The following is a 17,847-nucleotide window of genomic DNA, read 5'->3' as shown; positions in this document are numbered from 1 at the left end:
ATGTTAATTTATGCAGAGTCTCACCAAGCTCAAAGACACTGGTTGGGGGTGGGGGTGCCACAGGGAAAGCTGTAGAAAGCAAGAAGACTCCAGAATCCTCCAGTTATTTTTCTTCATAAAGACCATCAGAGTGCTTAACCGAGCTGTTGGAGACTGTGAGGCATTTAGGAGAAAAACAGCCCACTCACATCATTCCTTATAAGTCTTAAGTTCATTTTCATTTTATGTGGAGTAAAAAAATTTAAAAAGCTATTAGTATTTATTATGAATTTTATCGAGACATTTCTTAGAAATATGCAATTCTATACGAGCAAGCTCTGTCTCTAAACTGCAAGTTGACCTTTTGCTTGCCACATTTCTGCATTAAACTTCTGTATTAGTTTCAAAGGCTTTTAAACTCAATGTGAACATTCTATGGGATTGTTCTTGATGCCTTTAAAAAGGGGGCAGATTTAATTTTATTTGAGCCTTCACTTTCCAGCTTCACCATGACCCAGTACTAGAGATTAGGGCACTTGAAAGCACTGAAAAAAATCTGATACTTACTGTCTTAGACAAGTAATTCTTAGTTAACCACCAATGGAAGTGGGTTCATTCTTAATCCGGGAGGAGCTTCCTCGTGCCACCCAGTGTTTCTGGGCCCTCTGTGTGAGCAGCCAGGTGTGAGCTGCTTTAGAGGCAGCGTATTGCCTCCATCTCCCCTGTTTTCCAGAAGAATAAAGGATAAAGGTGACAGTCATGCTCCTGGGTTAAAAAAAAAGCATTCCAGAACCACTTCTCTTGATAGGCACAAGAAATGAAGGCTGAAGTTCGCCTACCCAAAATGAAAAGTAGGCTTTACGGGCAAAAGTATTTCTGTTGATTGCTAAGTAACTTCATTTTCTTGAAGTAGGAGCAACTTGGAGTGAAATCTGCAACACAGATACCATGTATATAAGACACTGCTATATAGAAGAGTTAAGGCTTCAAGTGCAAATGAGGCGTCAGCTTTGGGTGCTAAAAGTAAACAGGTCTGATATTATTACCATCAATCAGGAAGAGAATAATAAATGTTTAAACACATCAGTCTGTATAAAAATACCATGTATCATTTACTCTTTCTGCAGCTCTATACAATAGGCAGGAGAGGCTTATGTGGTAGCATAAACCAGGTGAAAATTTTGTAAAGAAGTGATAAAACATTTGTTAAGTACCACATACGTGTATTAAGGCACCAAAAGTAACATGGCACCCAACACCCAAAAATAAAAATAAGAAAAATCAGAACGCTGAGTAGAGTATGAAACACCACAGAAAGTCTTAGAAATAGCTCTGGAGCGGCTCTCCCAGGACACTTTCCAGTTGCTGAATAGTCTTTTGGCACTGATGTTCTACTTCTTCACATTCATCTAAAAAAAATAGTAATAATCAAAATTAAAATCTGAGTCCGTCCGCCTGCCTCAGTTCTCATTAGTTGAATCTTAATATCTTGCATTCTCTGGCAATCGTTCAATCAAGAGTGAAATGAAGCACATTAACAAAGCAGGGGGTGCCACGGACCGCCTCCCTCCACCCTGCTCCTTCCGCCTTCATTCCCTGCCCACAGGCTTGCACTGGAAGCTGAATAAGAACCCCAAAAACTCAACTTCCTAGGGATGCCACCCTTGAGTAGCTCACACTTCCCCCCTCCAGGAGCTAAGAAACAAAGGAGAATGCACTTTTTTAGCTTAGATAAGCAGTGAATCAGTTAAGTACTGATCTACTTGCTCCACCACCCCTCCCTTAATAACATTTACTGTTATTTCCTGGGCCTAAGACTCTATGTTCCAGAACTGTCATAGCTCCCCATGTCACACTCACGAGCTTGTGATCTTTGTCAAATAATTGAAACCTTTTAAGCCTCTAGTTTCTTCCTTTGTAAAACAGAGATAAAATGTTGTGATTTTTAAGTGAAATAATCCATGTAAAGCACCTAACATGGAGTAGTGAAGGAAAGTCGCTTTCTACTAAAAGTGGACATCCTACTGCATCCTTAATGCCACTAGGCCTTTCCATTAAACAACCTCCCATATGGGGACCAGAACTTCAATCATATAAATGCACGAGGTTAATTAAAAACACTACTGTGATCTGCTTGTATGATCCAAAACACCACAAAAGTAAAGACAGTGAAGACTACACTGTAAACGGACTCTCAAATGATCACGAGACGGTCACTTCGCAACTCGCTCCCTCCACCCAACTCAAAACAGGAGCTCGAGCCTGCCTGGATTTGAGACTGGAGCCGCCTGTATGAGGACTGGATCAACTGCTAGTCATGTTATATCCAAATCTGCATTATCATTGGGCACATTTTCACAGAATTTTACTGAATTATTCCTTAATTGTTTAATAGTTGGGAATAGTTTGGGAATTACCTTCCATCAACTCTGCTAAGAAAGGAATGGATTCTGGTAGCAAGACAATATAATTCTCCTTTAGTTTTTCAGCCAGTGCTAACACAGTAATCAAAGCAGCAAATCGAACCTGAAAGGGATAAAAAGAGCAAAGAAATAAAAAGTAGTGTTACTGTATTATCTTAAGAGCAGTACTGACTGGAGACAAACTCTAACTTTTTAAACTAAACATTAGTTCATATGCATTTATTCACCTCATTCAGCTTTCATCTTAGAATACCAGTTTAACCATTTGGGAGCTGTCTGTAATATGCATAACCTTATAAATCAGTGTTTTCCAAACTGTGTCCCACGACTGCAAATCTTTAATGTGAAATGTCTTTTTATAATCTCTTCCTTTGAAGAAAAAAACCAATAAAATAAAATACCTCACGCAAACTCAAGTGTGTTGCCAAATTTTATTTCACAGGAGTTCGCCAGCCCACCAGGCTGGCAATACAGTGCCTCTGGCCTCCTCTGGCGGGTCTCCCCACCCAGAGCCCCTGACTCTATGGTCACCACCATAGTTGTATGAGGGGCCAGGACACTCGCTTGGGGAAAGTGCCCATCTCAGCACTGAATAAAAAACATTCTGTGTCACAATATCCTAGTTTTGGGGCTTTAAAAATGTCTGGGTGTTCCTCACATGCCTTGTCTATGATAAGGAAAGCAAGCAGTAGTTGGGTATTGTTAGCTTTTGAAACAAAAGCCTTACTGGTCTTCTAATTTTGGGTATTTTAAAGAATATCTGGATAGTACAAAGTGAATTATTAAAAAACCATTTGTAATTACCTAGATTCAATCAGGACTTCCTTGATTTGTGCAATCAAAGTAAAATATTACAATAAATTTGACGCTGCTACTTGTATAAAAACCTATGGTTTAAAATGTGGGGGTTCATGAAAATAGTCTCATGGTTAGCATATCCTAATAAAGAATTTGAACTAATAAATCCTCTTAATAAAATTCTGCTTTGGGCTGTTATATCCAGTAAGGTTCTAATACAGTCATTAGTTTGAGAAATGGCGACTCATTGCTAAAACAGTTTGAAATTTGTGACACTTGGGTGTGCAATTTTGACTTACACTCAACCTACCCATGTTTTATTTCCACTGCCACCACTTACTCAACAAGATCATAAGCCTAGTATCTATAAACAACAGAATGTATTGCTCTAACTCAAAAGACTATTCTGTGGACAAATTCAATGTATCTCTCTCTGGAGCACAATGACATTTCAATGGCACTTAAAAAACAAGGAATTACTTCAAGTCTTTGTTATTTAAAAGTATTTAGAGGCCGGGTGCGGTGGCTCAAGCCTGTAATCCCAGCACTTTGGGAGGCCGAGACGGGCGGATCACGAGGTCAGGAGATAGAGACCATCCTGGCTAACACGGTGAAACCCCGTCTCTACTAAAAAAATACAAAAAACTAGCCGGGTGAGGTGGCGGGCGCCTGTAGTCCCAGCCACTCGGGAGGCTGAGGCAGGAGAATGGCGGGAACCCGGGAGGCGGAGCTTGCAGTGAGCTGAGGTCCGGCCACTGCACTCCAGCCTGGGTGACAGAGCGAGACTCCGTCTCAAAAAAAAAAAAAAAAAAAAAGTATTTAGAAAGTATTTTAGTACTTCTGCCCAATGCACCATTGGGGTGGGGATAAGGGCATAGCTATTCTTTACAAATAGCCTATAAGTAAAAACCAAAATTTTCTTAGGCACAAATTTCTGCCTAATACAAAAGACCGGACCTCTAGTACTGGACGACAGATAGCAATGTTCTTCCCTGCCAGTTTACCAGGGGCCCGCATCTGTGACCACATGCAGGCTGTTTAGGCCATGCAGTGAAAGGATGCAGTGAAAGGATGCGGTGTCAGTACTTGTCACCCAGTTCCTAACCTTAGGCGAGGCATCTCTGGTCTTTAGCAGAATCTGGTAGTTCAGCGGTTTCCAAAGAGAGTCATCCGCCATGGCCACCGACAACTGCGCGATGCACGGTATCAGCTGCTTTGTCACCCGTTCCTGGAATTTCTCTTCTCCCCCAAGCCTGTTTTCCAGCTATGAAGACACAAAGACTTTGAACAACAGGTCTCATTTCTTTCTTCTGTTTGAAAAAATACCCAACATATAGATATTTTACTATCTTTCATGATATAGCAGGTTCAAAAACCAGGCATTATTCTAATACTGTCTAGGGCAAATGTATTGCCTTCTGGAACTCAAATGGAATTTCATACCCTTTACCATCGCCCCTTTCTCTCCAGCAGAACATCTTGGAGGAGCTCTTTCCTCCAGAGGGCAGCCATGCTGTGACGTGTTCTCAGTGAGGCCCAGTTAAAACAAATGAAGACATTAACCATGACACCTTATATCATGTCTTTCTTTTGAGCAATTAAACAACCCAAAAAACAACTCAGGGCCAGGCACGGTGGTTCACGCCTGTAATCCCAGCACTCTGGGAGGCCAAGGTGGGCAGATCACTTGAGGTCAGGAGTTCGAGACCAGCCTGGCCAACACGGCAAAACCCCATCCCTACTAAAAATACAAAAATTAGCCAGGTATGGAGGCAGGCGCCTGTAATCTCAGCCATTCAGGAGGCTGAAGCACAAGAATTGCTTGAACCCGGGAGGTGGAGGTTGCAGTGAGGTGAGATTGCGTACTGCACTCCAGCCTAGGTGACAGAGCAATACCCTGTCCTATCTCAAAAAAACAAAACAACAAAACAAAAACCTCAAATTCCACAATGAAGTTGTATCTTTGAAAAAACAATTTTCAAATAAAAAATTTCATTTAATAAGACCAAAAAAAAAAAAAAAATCTTACAAGGGAAAAGCCTAACAAGCTGTCATTTGAGCAGATCTAAAACCTGCCAAACTCGAACAGTGATGGCTTCCTCAGTAACAAAAGATGATTCTGTTTGGTTACCTGATCCACCAGCGGCATCATCAAGGCTTCTGCTCTCTCTTTACTTATAAACTGCTGGGTATCAAAAAGGAAGATTTTGTATAAACAGTTCAAAATAAACTGCAACAGCAAGCAGCACTTTTCAGGGTCATTTTCAGAGTCAAAAAATGCGTCATCTGTAGATGTGGGAAGAGTAAAAATGAGAAAACACTGAACTTAACCATTTAACCTCCAATGTTTACACTGAAATCACTATTAAAATAACTATAATCAGAAGAGGCTAAAATGATCTAGAAATCATAATCAGGATGAAAGCAGAACACAAAAAGGATGGTCTCTCAAAGAATGATTCCTTCTTTTAGAGTTGAGATTCTAACACGCGGTTTGGCAAGTTAAATTCCCTCAGCTGTCAAGTGGGTCATTTATTAGCATCAGAGAATAAACGAATCTTAATTTTTATGTTTTAAAGTTACTTCCAGTAACTGACAGTAATGGCCATTTACTTGATCCTTTCTCCCAAGTGAGCTGACATATAACATTTGTTCATCATGCTAAAACAACACTTCACTGTCTGACAACAATGAAGTAAAAAATGCACCCTCCTTAGCTTAGAACTTAAGAACTTCTAAAATCTTGTCTCCGAGCACTAGGCTGTATCTTACTGGTACCTTGTATAAGGCACACAGAGCAACAACTGAACTGAAGCAACTACCCACCTGTTTTGGAGATGTTCACCCGGTTCAAGGTGTCAGCCAAAGGCTTCACTAAGTGGCCGGCAAACAGCGTAAAAAGCCCTTTCAGCTTTTCAGCAATGCAATCGGCCAAGTTGTAGAATGTCAACAACCTGTCCTTTGGGGCATCTTCTGTTTTAGCCCAATCAAACAGCTAAAAGGATAAGATAGTATTAGTTTCTTCAACATCTTGTCACTTAAATCTGAGCACAAAAGAGAGGAAGAGGAAGAAAGAATCACCTTGAAGAACAGCGGTCGGAATGTGACCTCGGAAAGCTTGACAACCATGGCTACTAGACAGTCAATGATACAACTTTCTGTTTTTCCAACTTCCTCCAGATCGTTCTAAAAACAGAAGAGCCCGTTTATTGCAGTGCTGATATCTAACTGTCAATTATGTTGGCAAGTACCACTGTTACACAGCTAGACAGACTGTCCTTGGACTCTTCAACAAGTGGATAACAACTTTAGGGTTTGGAGGAGTGAACCTGAGCTTACCTCAGAGTGCTGGGCTCGGAAGTCCAGGGCCTCCAGGAAAAAGGTGGTTAGCTGAGACTGATGGGAGGTGAGCTCTTCCTTCTTCATCACCCCAATATGCTCTTGCAAGATGCTCATAAACGGACCCATGTGATTCTACCAATAACACAGCAAAGAGATGTGCCATTTTCAAATGATTCCTAGAGTTCAGCAATGTGCATTTTTCAAAATTAAATACACATATTCTTCTTTAAGTCAAAGTTTACACATTTCAGTACCACCTCTCCCTTCTCCAAAGTCTTAATACCCAATATGATCTAACCTTCCAGTTCTTCTCAATCTGCTTGTAAGTTTTTCTGATGGCGGGCAACAGGACTCGGGGTGTGAGTGTGGTAGCCAGTGTCTTTTTCAGAGATGTGAGACGGATATTAGCCTGTGAGGAGGCCGAACCCATTTCACTAGTGATTTTCTCCAAGTGAATCACCTACAGGAATATAAAAAAAGTGATCAGGGCCATTGCAGATCCTCACTGACAAACACACACTTAGAGAAAGGCTTCATGATGACGTACTAGTGTTTGGAAAATGCTTAGCACCTTTTAACTACACTCAGTGTTCCTTTTAAAGCCAGCCCTAAACATCAGTGGATAAAACTGGGCAGACACCTCTTGCCCAACTTGCGGTCAGGGACGAAGGCCAGTGGTAGAGGCAGATGCACAGAGCACCCAGACAGATGATTTTCTTAAGAGGACAGGAATGCAAGGGACCATGGCAAGAGTCAAGTTGCTAAAAAACCGAGAAAGCTCCTCAGAGCACAGGCTGAGAGGGTTACTTGTAAGCCCTGGCTGTGGTGTATGTGAACCGGTTTAATCATTTGCCCATGGTAATGAAGGCTCCTAACCTTGTAAATGGCAAACGATCAACACAATGGAACAGCCAGGGCTCAACATTCTTGAGCATTTTCAATCAGAAACACCACTGGCCCCTAGCGTGTTGATAGGAAACTGCTGACCTGCAATACAAAAATTCTGCTTTGCAAGATGCCTTTGGATTAAACCTCTCACAGTAGAAACAGGGCCCACCAATTTCCACAAGTAATAAAAGGCGGCTCTATCAGCCCAACTCCAAATATCTCACAGAAGAAAAACAAAACCAGAATACATTCCGCACAATTAAAGAAGAGAAGCGCCTCACTAAAAAGTGACCCCCATATCAATTTCAAGATGAAGCGGCAAGGAGGATGGAAGAGAAAAAAATCCACACTTAATAAAAGCAAGCACATCTCTTCAGAAATAAGACTCCTTTCTGTCAAACAGAAACTAACCCTTAAAGAAAAAACAATCACGAAATTTGTGATCTTTTACTTGCTCCAGGCACCCTGCGTAGCGTGTCACGGTCATCGTGGCTCACCTGGGAGAGAATGCCTTCCAGGTAGGGGCTGATGAAGTGCGGGAGAGTCTCCACAACCTTCTGCAAGGCAGCCAAGGCACTGAGCAGGTAGACCTCGCTGGAGACCAGCTCGCTGGTGTTCTTCATTGTTGCCAGCAACGACGGCATCAGGCTAGAAACGGAGGAAGAGCTTTAGAGGAACTGAAAGCAGAAACGGAGGCTAGAGAATGCAGCAGAGGCATTATGAAAAAACAACCAACTTTGCCTATCCCTCATATCGCTAGCTACGTCATAGCCTAAAAACCGCTGTCTACACATTTTATGTGGCTAAGCACAAGAAATCTCCCAGTGCCAACAGTACGGACACAACAGTCATTTAAAAATTAACAATGGCTTTCATTAACTGAACACTTACTATGTTTCAGGCACTATGCAAAACTCCTTGCAAGCACTGCCCGACAGAAATCCTATGAGGTAGATACTGTCGCTCTAACAGGTTAAGGAACATACTGGCTGTGTACAGTAAGGAACTACCACAGCCAGCAGCTTCTAACTTCCAAATCTGGCAACAGAAGGCAGCTTTGGCCTTGCCTAACTGGGTGGGGCCCTCTGCCGAGAACCTTCACCCACTGCTTTTTGACTATGCTAGACAAAAGGAAGGAAGAATGGGGGACGATTAACATCACAAAGCAGTGCATCTGAAGATAAATGGGAAAGCTGTTGTTCCATTTGAAGATTATTTTTATTATTTTTTTAAGAGACAGGGTCTCACTCTGTTGCCCAGGCTACAGTGCAGTGGTGCAGTCATAGCTTACTATAGCATCACACTCCTGGGCTCAAACGATCTCCCTGTCTTGGCCTCCCAAAGTGCTGGGATCACAGCCGTGAGCCACCACACCCTGCAAGATCAATTCTTTAACAGATCCAATTTTATGCAACATCTACTCAAGAGGAAAAAGAAAAAAGTCACCAAGGTGTTATTTTTCAATGTGTGCCAGGCGGTAACAGCTCTTGTTGAAGTCTCCGGCCGCATACCTGGGAAGCTGGGGGATGGCCAGCGCCTCCAGGGTGGAGGTCACCTCTGCTACACACAGCAGCGCGCTTCCCAAGACATTCTTCTCCTCCTTTCTCTCTGGAGCAATCAGTTTCACAGCAGTGCTCAGCACTGGGACAAAAGGATCTGGATTTTCTGCACCAAAATTCTTGCATAAAAGCTTTAAGGTATACAATGCTGTCTGCCTGTTGATTGCTTGTTCTTCTTCCCCTTCCTTTTTCTTACGCTGCACAATGGCCAAAAGGTCTGGAACCAGTTTTAGGAAACGGGTAACCTGAAGGGGACAGCCAGAATCCCCAAATCATTAAAGCTGCAAAAACTGTTTGTCCATTTTTCCCATTGTCACAGCTTGAGACTGTCTAAATGGAAATCAGACTCGGGGGTCCTGAGTCACACAATCATGCTAGGCAAAATGCATGTTCTAACCAGTTTTTCACATATACAATTTGGAGTAAAAGGGACTTAGAATTATGCTAAGACTAAAGCCACATAAGCTGTGTAGTAAGAATTCCACTAGGCTGAAATTTCATTCTAAGAGCTCTTACAACACACATATATTCCCATTAGAATTAACATCACATTTTAAAACATGTCATGGTATTATATTCAGATAATAATATACTTCAATTTGAACTTGTACCACTAGAGAAACTGAAGGGAGTTAAAAGCAGTGCCTTGATAAAGCAAAGTAAATGGGTGTGTCCTGGGTCTTCACTCACTATTGTCTTCTTCCAGGATATATTCTGCTGTAGCTTGTTATTCAAAAGGTCCAGCGCTTTCCGCCGAACAGATGGCAGGTGATTGCCCACCAGCCCTCTGATCACAGGAATGAATGTCTCTGTGGGCAGCAAGGCATTGACCTAAAGAGAAGTTTTATATTTAACATGATAAGAAAAAAAAAATTAAAAAAAGATCAACTTCAATTAAGACAGACTGCTGTCCATCACACACCTCCAGGCACCAGGCACTTTCACACACATTTTATTTAATTCTTAAAATAACCTTTCAGGTAGGCATTACTAACCACACATTATCAAACAAAACAAAAGCTTGATGTCAGGATGAAGTGTCAAAGGCATGAAGCTAAATCATCTAGCTAGATTCAAATTAGCAATACTAATTTCAAGGCCAGTGATATGTATGTAACATACTTCATATTTTTATTGTATTCCACTTGAATAAAGTAGAACATTATACATTACATGACTTAATTTTTAAAATATATGACGTACATATTCTCATAACTGGTAGGGAAACAATTTTTTCCAGACAAATTTATTTCTAGTCATCAAGAGATTATTTTCTAAGAAAAATCTGAGCTTCGTTATATTCATAAAAGGAATTGCTAAGTTTTTTCTTAAAAACTTTAAATGATTTCACAATAATATAAAAAACAGCAACAAAACAATTCCAGGGAGAAATGAAAACCTACCTTGTCTAACAGGTCGTAAGCTTTACTAAGGAGTGCACGCCAGAACTTCACAGTGAGTTTGTCTGCGTTCCTTTCCATGGACTGTGCAACAGCATTGATATAGCCGAGAACAGTCTCCAGCAACCTGAAACACAGAGCCTCGCTCAGCAAACAGCAGCTGAAGGCACTCAGAGAACTCGCTCATGTCTATCTCATGCTAAATGTTTCAAGTAGAAAGACCAATTAAATAATTCTGTACTAAATTATTTCAAAAACTACTCGGAAAGAAAGGAAATGAGGGATTACTGCCATAGATAGAGATCATCAAGAAGTAACTAGGCACTTCTGTGCAAAAGCATCGTCCTCGCTCAGACTCTGTGAGGTGAGGAATAAACAACAGATGCTGAAGGTGTTTAAGGAACTCACTCATATCTAGCTCATGCTCAGTAGGTCTCACTGTGCTGTCCAAGTGGGGTGTTCAGGGAATTATGGCCCTAGGTTAATGGTAGGTGTGTGCACACACACACATGCACACACACGCACACACCATTTGTATAAAGAGAAATACTAATACAAATGAACATATAACCCACTTCTTTCACATTATTAGGAGACCAAAAAAAAAAAAAAAAAAGACTATAAACTTCAAATAACCTGTAATTAGAAAAGCACACATCAAATTCCAACACAACTACCACTGGAGATCCCCCCACTGCTGCCAGCCTGAGGTGGGAGCTAGAGGGAAGAGTGGAGACAGAAGTTGACACAGCACAGCAGAGGAGAGGACAAGGGGGCTCAGACAAAATCAGCTCCAAACACCAAAGTCCTACATATAGCGCTAAAAGTTGGCCCACAGGACTGGAGCTCAGCAGCTCACAATCCTGGCTACAGGGCAGGCACTTTCCAGTGGACAGGGCAGGACAGTGGCCCTGGGAACGCCCTGCATCTGAAAAGGAGGTACACAGCAAGGCTAGGAGGCACCCCCTCCGAGGACATGAGAGTGAAAGGAAAATTCCTGCACCCAAATATATAATGGCAACATATGGATTATAATCCATGGAATAAAGAATTCATGAGCCCACAGAAATCAGGGCCAGATGAAAAGACACTAAACAGATATGGCAACTCAATACGATACCAAAACTTGACATGGATTGTGAAGCAGAAACACATGCGGTGTAAAGGACAGTGCTGGGATAATTCGGGAGACTGGAATAGGAACTGTAGATTACATCACTGGATTGGACCAATGTTAAATTTTCTGAATTTGATCAATGTACTGTGGTTTTATAAGAATATCTCTTATTCTTAGAGACATAATATATATGACTTACTTTCACATGGCTCAGAGAAAAAACCCTACGTAGCGAGAACGCTAAGGTAAATGTGGCAAAAGTGAACCTGGTTGTAAAGAGTATATGAATTTTCTGTACTATTTTTCCAGGTTTTCTATAAGTTTGAAGTCATTTCCAAATAAAAAGTAAAAAAAGAAAAGTAAACATACCTCTCTTCAAGGCCTTTTAAAATCTCAGGACCACCACTCTCAACTACCTAATTTTTAAAGAAGATGTCATTGAATATAAAAGTTGATAATAAAAGTCATTTCAAGTCAGTTCAATGAAACTTGGACCATTCACTCAAACTTTCCATTGTAACTTTTTCTGACATTACAATTTAATCAGGTTCATATCATCCTCATTATACTGTAGTAACTCTATTTATCTTAATATAATTACATTCTAGTGGTAGTATCTAAAAAGTATTACAATGGTTCAGAAAAAGACAGCAATCAACACTGAATTACCGCTACCGAATTCTATGACATGCTGATCTGGTGAGCGTACATATCATCGGTTGAGAAGTTAAACATTACAGATTTCAGCTGGAATCCCCAAGTACTGCTCCTTGGTCCTATTCTCCCATTACCCAAGTCCCACAAACACAACCATCATCCCAAATCTGCTATCAAATGTTTCAAACAGTACATATCATGGAACATGTTTTTCTGGAAACATATTTTTGAGATCTATGCATGGTGACTTATGTTCTAGTTCATTCATTTTAACTGCATGTGATATTCCTCTATAAATATAACTTATCTATCCATTTGCCTCTGTTGCCAGATTTCAGTTTATGTCCATTTTTTCCCCCTTTTATTAGTAATGCTAGAGAAGAACATTTTTATGTCCCTTTGAGCATCTAGGTAAGTTTTTACAGCATATATGCCTAAGGAAGGGAATGACCAGATCATAGGAATTACCAGAACTTTCAACCTCATGGGATCCTGCCAACTGCTTTCCAAAGTGGTTGGAACAATCACGCTGTCTGCCACTACCTACCCACTCCCTGGGATTAACAACTTCAACAGTTTTGCCAATTTGATGGGTATCACATTTAATCACATTTCCTGCTAACTGGAGAGGCTAAATGACACTGTACATTAATTGGCCATTTGTGATCCCTCTTCAGTGAATTCATATTCTTTGCCAGTTGTTCTAATGGAAACTGATGTTTTTTGATTTATGCAGAGCAATAATCTTCTCTTAGGCTGTGGCTTTCTAGTGAATCAAAATTTTAAAGAAATTCTTTTCTATCCTCCAGTCACGATCATGTTCTCCTTGATTTTCTTCTAAACATTTGAACTGTTGTTTTTCACAATGAAGTTTTACTCTGACTAAAGTTGTCTTTTCTGTAAGGTGTGACATCAGACTTTTCCCCAAATGGAAAACAAATCATGCCAGGGCCAGCACTTGAACCATTCTCTCCCCTAACTGCTTTGTAAAACCACCTACTGCACTTCTTACCTACGCCTGTATGTGTTTCTGGGCCTACTGTTCAGTCGCATTGGTCCATCATCAGATGGTATGGTATGGTATCAGATGGTATAGTATGGTATCAGATGTATTGCGTGGTATCAGATGTATGGCATGGTATCAGATGGTATAGTATGGTATCAGATGGTATAGTATGGTATCAGATGGTATAGTATGGTATCAGATGTATGGCATGGTATCAGATGTATGGCATGGTATCAGAATGGTATAGTATGGTATCAGATGTATGGCGTGGTATCAGATGGTATAGTATGGTATCAGATGGTATAGTATGGTATCAGATGGTATAGTATGGTATCAGATGTATGGCATGGTATCAGATGTATGGCATGGTATCAGAATGGTATAGTATGGTATCAGATGTATGGCGTGGTATCAGATGGTATAGTATGGTATCAGATGGTATAGTATGGTATCAGATGGTATAGTATGGTATCAGATGTATGGCGTGGTATCAGATGTATGGCATGGTATCAGATGTATGGCATGGTATCAGATGGTATAGTATGGTATCAGATGGTATGGTATGGTATCAGATGGTATAGTATGGTATCAGATGTATGGCGTGGTATCAGATGTACGGCATGGTATCAGATGTATGGCGTGGTATCAGATGGTAGAGTATGGTATCAGATGTATGGCGTGGTATCAGATGGTATAGTATGGTATCAGATGGTAGAGTATGATATCAGATGGTATAGTATGATATCAGATGGTATAGTATGGTATCAGATGGTATAGTATGGTATCAGATGGTAGAGTATGGTATCAGATGTATGGCGTGGTATCAGATGGTATAGTATGGTATCAGATGGTAGAGTATGGTATCAGATGTATGGCGTGGTATCAGATGGTATAGTATGGTATCAGATGGCAGAGTATGGTATCAGATGTATGGCGTGGTATCAGATGGTACAGTATGGTATCAGATGGTAGAGTATGATATCAGATGTATAGTATGGTATCAGATGGTACAGTATGGTATCAGATGTAGAGTATGGTATCAGATGTATGGCGTGGTATCAGATGGTACAGTATGGTATCAGATGGTAGAGTATGGTATCAGATGTATGGCGTGGTATCAGATGGTATAGTATGGTATCAGATGGTAGAGTATGGTATCAGATGTATGGCGTGGTATCAGATGGTATAGTATGGTATCAGATGGTAGAGTATGGTATCAGATGTATGGCGTGGTATCAGATGGTAGAGTATGGTATCAGATGTATGGCATGGTATCAGATGGTATAGTATGGTATCAGATGGTATAGTATGGTATCAGATGGTATAGTAATGGTATCAGATGTATGGCATGGTATCAGATGTATGGCGTGGTATCAGATGGTATAGTATGGTATCAGATGGTATAGTATGGTATCAGATGTATGGCATGGTATCAGATGGTATAGTATGGTATCAGATGTATGGCGTGGTATCAGATGTATGGCGTGGTATCAGATGTATGGCGTGGTATCAGATGGTATAGTATGGTATCAGATGTATGGCATGGTATCAGATGTATGGCATGGTATCAGATGGTATAGTATGGTACCAGATGGTATAGTACGGTATCAGATGGTATAGTACGGTATCAGATGTATGGTATGGTATCAGATGGTATAGTATGGTATCAGATGTATGGCGTGGTATCAGATGTATGGCATGGTATCAGATGGTATAGTATGGTATCAGATGTATGGCATGGTATCAGATGGTATAGTACGGTATCAGATGGTATAGTACGGTATCAGACGGTATAGTACGGTATCAGATGTATGGCGTGGTATCAGATGTATGGCGTGGTATCAGATGGTATAGTACGGTATCAGATGTATGGCGTGGTATCAGATGTATGGCGTGGTATCAGATGTATGGCGTGGTATCAGATGGTATAGTATGGTATCAGATGTATGGCATGGTATCAGATGGTATAGTATGGTATCAGATGGTATAGTATGGTATCAGATGGTATAGTACGGTATCAGATGTATGGCGTGGTATCAGATGTATGGCGTGGTATCAGATGGTATAGTATGGTATCAGATGTATGGCATGGTATCAGATGGTATAGTATGGTATCAGATGGTATAGTATGGTATCAGATGTATGGCGTGGTATCAGATGGTATAGTACGGTATCAGATGGTATAGTACGGTATCAGATGTATGGCGTGGTATCAGATGTATGGCGTGGTATCAGATGGTATAGTATGGTATCAGATGGTATAGCATGGTATCAGATGTATGGCGTGGTATCAGATGGTATAGTATGGTATCAGATGTATGGCGTGGTATCAGATGGTATAGTATGGTATCAGATGTATGGCGTGGTATCAGATGGTATAGTATGGTATCAGATGGTATAGTATGGTATCAGATGTATGGCGTGGTATCAGATGTATGGCGTGGTATCAGATGGTATAGTACGGTATCAGATGTATGGCGAGGTATCAGATGTATGCGTGGTATCAGATGTATGGCATGGTATCAGATGGTATAGTATGGTATCAGATGTATGGCATGGTATCAGAGGGTATGGCATGGTATCAGAGGGTATGGCATGGTATCAGATGTATGGCATGGTATCAGATGGTATAGTATGGTATCAGATGTATGGCATGGTATCAGATGGTATAGTATGGTATCAGATGTATGGCATGGTATCAGATGGTATAGTATGGTATCAGATGTATGGCGTGGTATCAGATGTATGGCGTGGTATCAGATGGTATAGTATGGTATCAGATGGTATAGTATGGTATCAGATGATATAGTATGGTATCAGATGTATGGCGTGGTATCAGATGTATGGCGTGGTATCAGATGGTATAGTATGGTATCAGATGGTATAGTATGGTATCAGATGTATGGCGTGGTATCAGATGTATGGCGTGGTATCAGATGTATGGCGTGGTATCAGATGTATGCGTGGTATCAGATGGTATAGTACGGTATCAGATGTATGGCGTGGTATCAGATGTATGGCATGGTATCAGATGGTATAGTATGGTATCAGATGGTATAGTATGGTATCAGATGTATGGCGTGGTATCAGATGGTATAGTATGGTATCAGATGGTATAGTATGGTATCAGATGTATGGCATGGTATCAGATGGTATAGTATGGTATCAGATGGTATAGGATGGTATCAGATGTATGGCATGGTATCAGATGTATGGCGTGGTATCAGATGGTATAGTATGGTATCAGATGGTATAATATGGTATCAGATGTATGGCATGGTATCAGATGGCACAGTATGGTATCAGATGTATGGCGTGGTATCAGATGGTACTCCTGCACCATACCCCTGTCCTTGGCCCCTTACAGTTCGGTATCAATGTATCAATATAATTTCTTACAATGATATAATTGAAAAAGCACATTAAGTTTCTAGACTAATCTGGGCAGATCTGCCATCTTTAAATAGTGAGGCTTCTTATGCGTAAACACCGTCTCTCTTTCCATTTCTTCCAAGTTTTCTTCTGTGTCCTTTCATATCTTGGACATTCCTCCATATTTGTGCACATATTTTTTAAGTTTATGTTTTTATTATACAGGAAATCTTTTTTATCTACTCTGTTTTCTAATTTGAGGAATAATATTAGTAACAGTGTGTGAGACTAATTAGTTCAGCCAGCTTACTTGATACATATCACGACCTACACTTACCTCTAGATAGTGTCTACACTGATCTCTCTCAAGCAAGCTTACTGAACTCATTATTAGTTCTAATTGCTGATTCTCTTCTTTCCTGTTTCTTACACTTCATTTCTTTTCCTGAATAGAAACAATGACAGAGGGCATTCTTGTCCCTGACTGCAGCAGGCACACCATTAATATTTCATCATTAGGTACGATATAAACCACAAGCTTCAGACTGTCACCTTTATTAGGCCAAAGTAATTCCCATCTATCCTGCACTGCCGAGAGGATTTTCTTTTCTTAAGTTGTGAATGAGTACTGAATCTGCTGAATTATTTCACCGTAGAATGTAAAATGATCGTATGTTTTTCCCTTCTTCATCTGTTAATGCATTATAGGACTTAATGTACTTTACAGTACTCTAATGTCAAACTGTTTTTATATTCCTGGTCATGATATTCCTTTCTTTCCTTCCTTTTCTCTCATTGTTTAAACAAGTTTAATACACAAACAGAGACGTACACAAATCATACATGCAGAACTCACTACATCCAGGTAAAGAAAGGCTGGGCATGGTGGCTCATGCCTGTAATCCTAGCACTATGGGAGTTTGAGGTAGGAGGATCGCTTAGGGCCAGGAATTTGACATCAGCCTGGACAGTATAGCGAGAACCCGTCTCTATAAAAAAAAATTTTAAAATTAGCCAGATGTAGGTGGCACACGCCTATAGTCCCAGCTACTTGGGAGGCTGAGGCAAGAGGACTGCTTGAGCCCAGGAGTTCCAGGTTGCAGTGAGCCATGATGACTCTGCTGCACTTCAGCCTGGGACACAGAGTGAGACCTGTCTCAAAAAATAAAATAAAACACAGGCAATTTATCTACTCTGCTGGTAGACATCTGAGTTGTTACCAGCTTTGGGCTACCACGAAGAATGTTACGAATATTATAAACATTCTTGTAGTTTTTTTGGTGTACATGTTTAAATACTTCTGGTG

The 17,847-nt window shown here is 40.7% G+C and overlaps 1 protein-coding gene across 1 annotated transcript in view; it reads right to left on the bottom strand.

Annotated features, from left to right (window-relative positions):
- Positions 1-1,068: 1,068 nt before the first annotated feature.
- Positions 1,069-17,847, bottom strand: part of HEATR1 (HEAT repeat containing 1) — a 60,806-nt gene continuing 44,027 nt past the window's right edge. Inside the window, exons 33-45 of the mRNA XM_033198779.1 lie at positions 11,876-11,922; positions 10,393-10,516; positions 9,680-9,820; positions 8,942-9,234; positions 7,928-8,078; positions 6,841-7,002; positions 6,540-6,674; positions 6,282-6,386; positions 6,027-6,195; positions 5,332-5,486; positions 4,306-4,464; positions 2,397-2,505; positions 1,069-1,388 (exon numbers count right to left, since the gene is read on the bottom strand). Coding sequence (XP_033054670.1) covers positions 1,300-1,388; positions 2,397-2,505; positions 4,306-4,464; positions 5,332-5,486; positions 6,027-6,195; positions 6,282-6,386; positions 6,540-6,674; positions 6,841-7,002; positions 7,928-8,078; positions 8,942-9,234; positions 9,680-9,820; positions 10,393-10,516; positions 11,876-11,922 — 1,839 coding nt within the window. The 3' untranslated portion in view covers positions 1,069-1,299. The remainder of the gene's footprint in view (positions 1,389-2,396; positions 2,506-4,305; positions 4,465-5,331; positions 5,487-6,026; positions 6,196-6,281; positions 6,387-6,539; positions 6,675-6,840; positions 7,003-7,927; positions 8,079-8,941; positions 9,235-9,679; positions 9,821-10,392; positions 10,517-11,875; positions 11,923-17,847) is intronic.

This window comes from Trachypithecus francoisi, unplaced genomic scaffold (genome assembly GCF_009764315.1).
Source record: "Trachypithecus francoisi isolate TF-2019V2 unplaced genomic scaffold, Tfra_2.0 Lachesis_group5, whole genome shotgun sequence".
Lineage (NCBI taxonomy): Eukaryota > Metazoa > Chordata > Mammalia > Primates > Cercopithecidae > Trachypithecus > Trachypithecus francoisi.
The sequence above is the reverse complement of the archived record's forward strand: the minus strand, read 5'-3'. Positions and strand labels throughout refer to the sequence as shown.